The sequence below is a fragment of the Lampetra planeri genome, chromosome 35 (assembly GCF_965212315.1).
Source record: "Lampetra planeri chromosome 35, kcLamPlan1.2.h2, whole genome shotgun sequence".
In the NCBI taxonomy this organism is placed as follows: domain Eukaryota; kingdom Metazoa; phylum Chordata; class Hyperoartia; order Petromyzontiformes; family Petromyzontidae; genus Lampetra; species Lampetra planeri.
This window is the reverse complement of record NC_136141.1, coordinates 5467551-5478953: the sequence shown is the minus strand read 5'-3', so window position 1 is coordinate 5478953 and position 11403 is coordinate 5467551. Positions and strand designations below refer to the sequence as shown.

General features: G+C 55.7%; 1 protein-coding gene across 1 annotated transcript; it reads right to left on the bottom strand.

The window, feature by feature from the left end:
* Positions 1-346: 346 nt before the first annotated feature.
* On the bottom strand, positions 347-4985 carry LOC144730207 (baculoviral IAP repeat-containing protein 5.2-like). Its single transcript, XM_078610823.1, has 4 exons — positions 4766-4985; positions 2390-2502; positions 1642-1759; positions 347-948 (listed from the first exon to the last, which is right to left on the bottom strand). The coding sequence occupies exons 1-4, from the start codon at positions 4892-4894 to the stop codon at positions 865-867; spliced, it is 444 nt and encodes a 147-aa protein (XP_078466949.1). The 5' UTR covers positions 4895-4985; the 3' UTR covers positions 347-864.
* Between the last annotated feature and the right edge of the window lie 6418 nt (positions 4986-11403).

Here is an 11403-nt window from a genome sequence, read left to right as displayed (position 1 = left end):
AATCTTGAATCAATTCTTCACTCTCCACCCCCGCCCAAACGGCCGTGTGGCTGATGGGATGTAAATGTTGTGGGTTGAACTCATAACTAATTGGCATGTTGTTTCCGTGACAAACCTTACGAATTGGTTGTGTCGGATGGTGGTGGGTTTGAACGACACATTCATATTTACGCGATCTATATCTCAAAAAAGCCTCTATTAGGGATAATATCGGTTGCGAAAGCCTACTTGTTAAACTAAACAATTACATCTGTGTGTGTTTCTTCTGTGGAGGGACAGACACGGGAAGGAGGCGGATTGTCGCGAACTGCCGTTGGGCTTGAGTAAGAGATGGCAAACGCAGGAATGTCAGTGCGAGAGAAACTTTATTGGGGCCCATAGGCTCAGTCACAGTGGGGCCCGGGGTCACGGGGACGGGAGTCTAGGACCTCACATAACAAGTGGGGCAGACGGGCAGGGTCAGGATTGGGGTTAGCGATCGTGTTAGATAGAGCTGGGGTTAGGGTTAGGATTAGAGATATTGTGGGGCATTGAGTTAGGGGATAAGGGATATAAAGTGTTGGTGTTGTGGTTAGAGTTAGGGTTGGAGTTAGGCTGAAGAGGGTTAGGATCATACAGCTAGATTCAGGGTTAAGACCACAGGGTATGGGTTATGATTATAGGCTTAGCTGGATAAGGATTATAAGGTTAGTTATCAGGTTAGTAATGAGTATAGGGTTTGAGTTACAGTTAAGGGGTTAGGTTTAGCGTTAGGGAGTTGTGATTATAGGGTTATGATGCGAGTCAGGGTGAGATTAGGGTTAGAGTCGGTAGAACAGGGGTGCTGACGATGACCAAGTGCCCCCTGCCCCCACTCCCCCTCCCCTAGCGGATGAACCGCTCCATGTGGAGCCGCACGGTGCTCGCGCTGTCCATAAACTCGTGCAGGAAGCGGCGCTCCATCTCCCTCTGTCACAACGGGGTCACAGGGGCACAGGGTCATAGGGTCACGAGATTGGATGGGTCACATTTGCTGCAACGCATTCTCCTGGCGAGACTCCACGATGCCCCATAGGGGGTGTCACCGCATCTCATGTTAAAGTTCATGTATTAGGTATAGCCCTGTGAGCCATTCGGCTCTTGAATCGGGTGCAACCGCAACAAACAAAAAACAAAAACATGAACAAGAATACATCTTATAGTGATTATGTGCAAACAGAAAATCCAAGAAAAGACAGCAAAATATTGCAGAAAAATCACCGTACACCAACACTGCGTGCAAAAATCCCAGTGGGATGCAAGTCAAACAACAACAACAACCACAAGACAACTTAGATTAGGCCATCAGTCTAACTCTGTACTACAACAAACAAACAAGGCCAAACCAAAACGCTTTTCGAAAATCACCAAAATAAATCCATAAAAGCAATGAAACAGTGGTCATAGGAACTGTGACCGAATTTTCACAATAAACGCCGTAAACAACATGTACCACCAAACTCTGCAGCCATAGCTGGCTGCATGAGTCACTCCACAACAGTAGGAGCATCTGTGTGTGATCCATCAACTCTCGCTGCTGCCTCCACAGTGCTGGGCAACGCAGGACCCCCCCCCCCCGCGTAGAGGAGGAGGAGGGGGAGGGGGGCTCCTTGCGTCGCTCACCACGTAGTTGTGTGCGCGCTGAAGCTCAAGGCGCAGGAACTCCTCGACGGGGAGGAGGGCGTAGGGTGAGCGCAGAGCGAGGAACGCGCACGCGGGGGAGCGCAGTGCGTGCACCTGCCTGGGATGCGGGGAGAGACATTATCATTTTTTAAAAAGAATTTAGATAACCAATTTGGTGCAAGGCTGCAGTAAAGGTGAAGAACCACTGGTTTCAAGGTCTGAGAAGTATCTTGAACCAATGCTTCACTTTTTTGTCTTCTTGGTTCTTTTGGTAAAGTCACGTAGAATGGAAACAATAAAATAATAAAAATAAAACGTAATAAAATAATATAAAATAATAAAATAATTTAAAGGTGATGTTGTGACGTTCCAAAGACTGCCAAGTACAAGCCGAGCAGGCCTAGTTAGCGAGCTCGCCTTGGATACCAACGATTTCAAATTCAAAGCCGATTTATGTTTTACTTGTACGATCCTATTCAATCACAGCAATAACCAATACAAAGTAACACGATTTCTCGAAGAACCTGGTTGAACATTTATCAATTATATTGACAGATACAAAATCTAAATGGTCGCTGCCCTTCTACATGAATATTCCCTGGTGCCCCCCCCCCCCCCACCGTCTCACCTGCCCCCGAGACGAGCAAGGGCATCGATGTTGACTCCCCCCGCCTCCCCGCAAAGTGGCAAATCATTTGATCAACCCCAGAGGGATTAGGGGGGCCCCCTTCCGTGTGTCTCGGCGCACCTGGGATCGTCCCCAGAGACCCAGCGTCGAACCTCGAGCAGGCAGAAGAAGCACCGCGCCGAGACATCGACTCCCGGCTGCTGATCCAGGCACACGAACCCGGCGGCAGCCATCTGTGCGGCGCGCAGCGATGGGCAGGGCGAGTGGGTGGTACAGGGTGTGTGTGTGTGTGTGGTACAGGGTGTGTGTGTGTGTGTGGTACAGGATGTGTGTGTGTGTGGGGTACAGGGTGTGTGTGTGTGTGGTACAGGATGTGTGTGTGTGTGGGGTACAGGGTGTGTGTGTGTGTGGGGTACAGGGTGTGTGTGTGGGGTACAGGGTGTGTGTGTGTGTGTGGTACAGGGTGTGTGTGTGTGTGTGGGGTACAGGGTGTGTGTGTGTGTGTGGTACAGGATGTGTGTGTGTGTGTGGTACAGGGTGTGCGTGTGTGTGGTACAGGGTTTGTGTGTGTGTGTGTGTGGTACAGGGTTTGTGTGTGTGTGTGGTACAGGGAGTGCGTGTGTGGTACAGGGTGTGCGTGTGTGTGGTACAGGGTTTGTGTGTGTGTGGTACAGGATGTGTGTGTGTGTGGTACAGGGTGTGCGTGTGTGTGGTACAGGGTGTGCGTGTGTGTGGTACAGGGTGTGTGTGTGTGTGGTACAGGGTGTGCGTGTGTGTGGTACAGGGTGTGCGTGTGTGGTACAGGGTGTGCGTGTGTGTGGTACAGGGTGTGCGTGTGTGTGGTACAGGGTGTGTGTGTGTGTGGTACAGGGTGTGCGTGCGTGTGTGTGGTACAGGGTGTGTGTGTGTGTGTGTGGTACAGGATGTGTGCGTGTGTGTGGTACAGGGTGTGTGCGTGTGTGTGGTACAGGATGTGTGCGTGTGTGTGGTACAGGGTGTGTGTGTGTGTGGTACAGGATGTGTGCGTGTGTGTGGTACAGGGTGTGTGTGTGTGTGTGGTACAGGATGTGTGCGTGTGTGTGGTACAGGGTGTGTGTGTGTGTGTGTGGTACAGGATGTGTGCGTGTGTGTGGTACAGGGTGTGCGTGTGTGTGGTACAGGGTTTGTGTGTGTGTGGTACAGGGTTTGTGTGTGTGTGTGTGGTACAGGGTTTGTGTGTGTGTGTGGTACAGGGTTTGTGTGTGTGTGGGGTACAGGGTGTGTGTGTGTGTGGTACAGGGTGTGTGTGTGTGTGGTACAGGGTGTGCGTGTGTGTGGTACAGGATGTGTGTGTGTGTGGTACAGGGAGTGCGTGTGTGGTACAGGGTGTGCGTGTGTGTGGTACAGGGTGTGTGTGTGTGTGTGTGGTACAGGGTGTGTGTGTGTGTGTGTGGTACAGGGTGTGTGTGTGTGTGTGTGGTACAGGGTGTGTGTGTGTGTGGTACAGGGTGTGTGTGTGTGTGGTACAGGGTGTGTGTGTGTGGTAGTGGGGAGCAGTGGGGAGCGGTGGTGTAGCGGTTAGCGCGCTGCGCTACGAACCTGGCCTTGCCGGGTACGATACCCGCTCACGGCCAACACCGGTGACGATTATCTGAACCAGTTCTGGGCCTCCCCTAGGTCGACTCAGCCTCAAACGAGTACCTGGTGCAGTGTGTAAACATTGCCACTAGGGAGACAAAGGCGGCCGAATGTGGTGTTGGCCACCCACCCCCTCGTGTGTCGTGCCGGCCTTCATAGGTGCTCCCTAACACAGCACTTGCCCCAACAGTCTGTTCAGGCTATACGGGAGATCTTTGTCTGTGTTGTGTGTCCGTGTGTATCTATGGGGAGCGGTAGTGTAGCGCTACGAATCCGGTGACCCGAGTTCAATTACCGATAACGACCAATAACAGTAGCGAATAACTGAACTGGTTCTGGCCTCACCTAGATCGACTCAGCCTTGTCTTTGCGCGTGTGGTACAGGGTGTGGTACAGGGTGTATGTGTGGTACAGGGTGTGTGTGTGTGTGGTACAGGGTGTGTATGGTACAGTGTGTATGTGTGTGTGTGTGATACACGGTTTGTGTGGAGCGGTAGCGATCAACGCGCTGCGCTACGAACCCGGTAACGAACCCGAGTTAGATTTTCGTTCACGGCCAACACCAACGACGATTATCCAGCCCTGGGCCGTCCCTAGGTCGACTCAACCTCAAAATGGGTGCGATGTGTAAACATCCCCACTGGGGAGACAAAGGCGGCCGGGCGTGGTTGCTGGCAACCCACCCACCCACCCCCTCGTGTGCCGCGCCGGCCCTCACAGGTGCCGCTCGCCAACAGCACTTGCCCCAAAAGTTTGTCAAGGCTATACCGGGGGGGGGGGTGGGAAGGTGAATCTTTGCCTTTGTGTGGGATCCACGTGCTCGGGGGATCAGCTGTGACCGTGCTGCTCCCCCCACCCCCTCCCTCCCCTCCCTCTCACCTGCGCAGGGTCCCAGCCCAAATCGTGAGTCGACTCAGTGAAGCTCTCCGCCCTCCGCGACTCCTCGTAGAACTCGGCCCCAGTCGCGAACTCCCGCAGGCTCAGCACGTCCATCGCCGTGCCCGCCATGACTCCCCCTGGCTCCCCCTCGCTTCCCCCGGCTCACTCCCGGTCCCCCTCGCTCCCTCCCGGTCCCCCTCGCTCCCTCCCGGTCCCCCTCGCTCCCTCCCGGTCCCCCTCGCTCCCTCTCGGTCGCTTTTGGCCCCGCGTGTCCCCCTCCTGATGACCTCTACCCCACGCTCGCAGGGGGCGAATCGCTGCAATCCCGGATCCCCTCCTCGCTTGGAGATTTAAATCTCGGTGGCGGGAGTGGGGGCGGGGGGAGCGGGATCCGGTCCGGGCAGATGCGGATCGATTAACGTGCAGATCGAGTCGACGACGCAATCCGATTTAAACGCACGACAAAGACAAAAGCACCCTCCCCTCCCCCCCCGTATAGCCTCTGATAGGCTGTTTGGGGCAAGTGCTGTAAATGAGGGCTGGCCTGTGAATGCCGGCACGGCACACGAGGGGGTGGGTGGCCAATACCACGCCCGACCGCCTTGGTCTCCCCAATGCTAATGCTTACACACCGTACCGGGTGCTCTGTTAAGGCTGAGTCGACCTACACACAAATACAAAGATCCCCTGTACAGCCTCAATAGACTGTTGGGGCGAGTGTTGTCGGTGCAGCACACGAGGGGGCAGGTAGCCAGCACCACGCCTGGCCGCCTTTGTCTCTATAGTGGCGACGTTTACACACCGCGCCAGGTCACCTAATTTGAGGCTGAGTCGACCTACGGGAGGCTAATAAGCGGCAGTCGAACACCAAACACGCGACACCGCCCTCTCTCTGGGATTCGGCTGCGGTCGCCACAGAGGGAACTGAAGTCACGAACTTCGCATCCATGGCTGATGCTGATGCACTTTGGTGTCGCGATTCGGTGAGTCTGTGTGTGTGTGAGAGTGTGGGGAGCGGTAGTGTAGCGGTTTAGCGCGCTGCGCTACAAACCCGGCGACCCGAATGCGATTACCGCTCACGGCCAACACCAGTGACGATGAATTATCTGAACCGGTCCTGGACATCCCCTAGGTCGACTCAGCCTCAAATGAGTTCCTGGTTTCGACGTGCAAACATCGCCACTCGGGAGACAAAGGCGGCCGGGTGTGGTTGCTGGCCACCCAGTCCACCGATTGTGCTCTTCCGGGCTTCATAGGTGCTCGCTAACAGCACTCGCCCCAACAGCCTGCTCAAGAGAATCTTCGTCATTGTCGTGGGCGAGTGCTGATCCAGACTCAGCTGTCTCGCCACCAGGGGGCGCTACGTGATCGCGTGTAAGGCGCGGGGCCGCTGGGAGCGAGAGATGCTGAGGGACGGCGAGGGAGAGACGGAGCGATGCAATGGGCCACCTGAGATGGATTGTGGAATGTCACGGGCGCGTAAGAGATTGTGTGTGGGCCTGGGAAGGGCTTCATCCAGCAGCGGATAGACCCTGCCTTGTATTCTATCCTGACCTCACGAGGGTGGGGGGGGGGCGCGTGTGAGCGGGTGTTCTAATTAATTGCCATAATGAGCTGGTTAATCGCGCGTAGTCCCCCCGTTAGTGGCGATGCCGCATGAGCAGCGTCGCGTCTCTGCGCTCGTCCCGACAGCTCCCGGCTGGCGCTCTGGCGACGAGAGAGCGGGGGCAAGTGGGGGGGGCAGCAGGGGGGGGGGGCAGCAGGGGGGGAGGGGCAGCAGGGGGGGGCAGCAGGGGGGGCAGCAGGGGGGGCAGCAGAGGGGGCAGTAGGGGGGGGCAGCAGGGGGGGCAGCAGTGGGGGCAGCAGAGGGGGGCAGCGGGGGGGGCAGCAGGGGGGGGGGCAGCGGGGGGGGGGGGCAGCAGGGGGGGGGGGCAGCTCTCTGATTCTGTCTGTACTCGATGTCAAGACTCGCGTTGACCTTGACTTCCCTTCAATAACGAAGCCATTACCAGCGTGGAGTTAGTTTGAATGCAGGTGACATCGCGATTTGACACGCAACACGTGGGTTGTCACGTGTTGCTGTGGGCACACGCGCCGTCATTGCGGAGGCCTTGTGACGTCAACATCTGTACACGTGACTCGGTTGCATTTTACGAGTATGATGGCAATGTGTTCGGGAGCTGAAATGCCAATTTCGAGGTCTGCTGGCCACGAGAGGGCTTCAGGAGAGGGTACGTGTAGTTTCGCTGTTCTTACTCCATGGAAGCAACGCAGACGACAGTGTTTGACGATACCATCCATAGTTTGGTTCGCATGGCGACACCCGCAATGTGGCTTCCTTGAGTGTATCTGACGTTTCTCCGTGTTGAATACACGGCCCATAGTTCGCGTTGCATGGCCACAATCGCACTCCTGTGGCTCGTGTCTTTAACGTGCCATTTAAGCAAGGGATGTGCGCAGTGGCCTGGTGATGTTCTGATGCTGTTGATGGTTCAACCCGTGGCTTGGAGGAATGTAAGGCAGCACGTGGCATATGAAGCCGCGTGGTCCGCCATGCCCACAAGCTGGTTTTATTGTTATTATTATGTGGCCACTGGGAAAAAATATAGTTAAAGAACGTTCATGTGTTGTGTGCGCTGATGTGATGGCATCACCTGCGTGTGCTGTTGGGTGAGTGAGGCTTGGGCTATGCTGTGCACGGCGATATTGATACCACAGACGCAGGGATGACAGGAATCACGAGTAAGATAAACGAGCTCCTTTAATTAATGCTGCTGTTAATGCTGCTATAATGGCTCAAACACGTGGGGCGCTGTTGTGCGAAAATTCTGCTCCGAAAAATTACCTTCCTAACCTACCTTATCCATAATCTCACCCAGAACCCTGACCCCTGAGCCTATCCCTAACCCCTACCCTAACCCAGCCATAACCCTACATCCGGTGCCTATCCTTAACCCTAAATCCCTACTCTTTGGTTTTTTCGGTAAAGTCACGTAGGTTAAAAAATGAAACAAATAAATTAAATGACGACGTTTCGGAGGCAACACAAGCCTCCGTCTTCAGGTGGAACCGTCACAGCAAAATGACTGTATCAAGTGAGAGAAAGCTCTAAGAGACACGCCCTTATATATACCACGTGACTTTACCGAAAAAAACAAAGAGTATGGATCCTTGCAGTCACGAAAGCTTCAAATCTAGAACTTAAATCCCTACCATATCCCTAACCCCGGCCCTAACCCTTACCCCTTAAACCTATCCCTAACCTCTACCCTAACCCCAGCCATTACCTTACCCAATAAGCCTATCCCTAACTCGTAACCGTAATCCTACCCGTCAGCGTGTTCCACCCATGGCTATGTTGCGCTCATTAACCCCCTCAGTCTGGGGGCCCCGTTGGACTCCGGGGGTTCAGACCCCAATTGGATTGGGGGCAGCACTTCTCCACCGCAGCGCTTCACGTAAGATCTCCGCCCCCCACGTCCGTTCAAGACGAGAGGGAGATCCACACGTCGTTGATGGACATTCCTTGTCTCGTCAGCCCGAGGTGCACATGAGCTCAGATCATCATGGTGATGGTCGAACTCTCGTTCGCATTGCCGGGACCGACGTCTGGCACGACTCGTTGTGTCCGGACGGGGAGACTGACCTCTGACCGGGAGGTCCAGTCGATGGGTCGACACGATGGGAACGTGACCCACGACCTCGGAACGCAGCTCCCACGAAATAAAAGATCGGACCGCACGTCCCGTTCACACATCTGTCCCTCCACGTAAAACATGTTTATCCCATCAGCCACACTGCCTTCTGGGAGTGCACGATAGCAACAGCATCCATTCTGGGCTCACGCCAAACACAACTCTGGAAGGTTCTTCCTGGTTCTTTCGGTAAAGTCACGTAGAAGGGAAATAATAAAATAATAAAAATAAAACATAATATTTTATTATGTTTTATTTTTATTCTTTTATTATTTCCCTTCTACGTGACTTTACCGAAAGAACCAAGAAGATGAATCCCTGCAGTCACGAAAGCTTTAAATCGAAATTTAACTCTGGAAGGGTTTCAACAATCATCTTCTCATCAGCAGAGTCGGGCTTCATTGCCTTTCAGATTGCGATTCGTCCGCTTGATTATTTTGTCACTCGTGTTTTAGTAAACAACTCTGATCTTGTCTTATATTCATAGAGCGCCTTTGTTCATTTCGTGGTATGTGCTACAAGGGTCATTACCCGAAACGTCGTCCATGATATTTTTCCCCCTTCTAAGGCCACACAGGGTTACTGACAAATGTGTTGCGTTTTATGTACTATACAGTCTAGTGTTGTGTCGAACTAGGACTCCTATCTAACAGAGAGGGCCCTTGCCTATAAACATCTGGGCAGTTCGCCAGCATTGATTCATGTAAGCCGGACCGCCGATGAGACGATACCTGTCAAAACCCGTCCAGAGATCTGAAATTAGGCGCTCCCAGTTGAGCAGTCCGTGCAGCTGATGGGATGCGTAAGCAAAGCTTTTTATATGCCTTTACGGGGGGGGGGGGCGGTGGGCGGATATGCATCAGAGCTGTAACGCCTGCTTGTGTATTCTTGTTACGTGATTCCATGGCCGCCTCGAGCTATTTGGAGCCCTAGGCCATTGCATATTCTGCTAAATGCCGGACACTGCCACGCGGTTGCCACCACCGGGAGTGGGGAAACTTTGGCGGTGCCAATGGAGCCGCGCGGTGATCCAGCGTGGCCGCTGGGCGATGGCCCACTCCGTGTCAGCCCGGGCACCGCACCGGGCGCGCTCACCGCAACGGGGCAAGCACCAGCGCCCCCTCGTGGACTGTGCGTGCGTGCGTGGGTGCATGGGTGCGTGCGTGGGTGCGTAGGTGGGTGCGTGGGTGGGTGCGTAGGTGGGTGCGTGGGTGGGTGCGGGGGTGCGTGGGTGGGTGCGTACGCATGGGTGCGTGCGTGGGTGGGTGCGTACGCGTGGGTGCGTGGGTGGGTGCGTGGGTGCGTACGCGTGGGTGGGTGCGTGGGTGCGTACGCGTGGGTGCGTGCGTGGGTGGGTGCGTGGGTGGGTGTGTGATGGTATCTGCGTAGTACCTGGAGTGGTATGTTACCGGTAGCCACGTCGGTGCCTGTGGTGGTATGATACAAATACCACGCAGACACCGGTAGTGATATAATACCTGCGGTGAACCGGCTACATCGACGCGAAGTCGTTTCGGGGGTTTATCACACGTGGTTACACACGGGGTATGTGGGGTATGGGCTATAGTACACGGGGAGGAGGGGGGGGGGGGTTCGTTTGGGGGGGGTGGGGGACCCGTAGCCCTTCTCCACACGTTTCCTGTGTTAATCTCTGCTCGCGTTCCCACTGGGAGCGGGGGTGGAATTGAGTCGACGGGTCACGGGAACCAGGGTGGGAGCCCCTCCAGGAAAGGCCCTCTCCACACCGTTCGTCTTGGTTACGGGTGACGGCGCGAGTGGTCGTTTTTTGACCATCCCTTCAGCACGCTGGGCTGTGCGGCTTGAAAGATGGCAGGACTGGCTTAGACATCTCTCCCCACTGATGTGGGCCGTGTCCAGGAATCGAACTCAGCTCCACGGGGTGCATAGTTCGCGATGTCGATGATCCGTTACACGCCAATGCTGTCAGGCTCAAGTACACCCTGACGATGGGTCACCGTGGCCGGTGAGACGGGCCAAGCGGTAGCGCGTTCACCTCTCGTGGAGTTTCGCGGTTGGACCTCGACAGGCGGCCCTGGTAAACACCGCTGCGTGGCAGCATTAACACCGCGGGGGGTGACCACGCCGTCCCCGTCACTCGCGCGGCAACCCGGCGACGCTATTCGAAAGAGGTGTCGGCCATTGTGTGCCCGGGTCGTCGTGCTCCAAATAGTTTTGGCCAAAATGACAAAACGTGTTGCCGTGCGCTGCTGTGTGGTGCTGCTGTTGCACTGCTATTGCACTGCTGCATTGTTGCCGTGTCCATGGCGCGGTCGCGTCGCGCGTGACGGAGACGGCGCCTGCAGCCCAAACACAGAAAACGTGGGGGGCGGGGGGGAGGGGGCTCCGTACGCGGGGGGGGGGGGGGCTACAGCCCCCTCACTCCGCTTCATGGCTGTGCTTCTATAGGAGAGTCCGGGGGGGGGGGGGTGGGTGGGGGTCGCGGGAGAATTACAAAAACGCACAGGCCCCGCGCTTTGGCATCGACGCGAAACGTCAGCGCGGCTGGAAGCATCGAGAATAATACGCGTGTGGGCCCTGCCACACACGGCCATTGCATAATGCTGCGTCGAGACGGACGGTGGGGGGGGGGGTTATGGATAATGGGGGGGGGCAGGGGGGGCACAGGGAACCTTGGGGGGGCCCTTATTTTCATCCCCAGTCACTTGGCGCCACGGGGCTACACGTGGGTAGACGTCGCCAGACACCGTCCCATCTGGACCCCCTCCCACCCACGCCCCAGCTGGAGACACGTCGCTTGCCCGTGCCGCAGAATCCTCCTCCTTTACATTGCAGATCCTTCATTGCTCCCGTCTGTCCATCGGGTTCCCCGCTTTCTCCCACGTCCCTCGTTCCCTCTTCGTCAGCACGGAGCAGCAGCAGCAGCAGCAGCGTCGGCGTCGCGATCCGGTGAAGTCTGTCCGG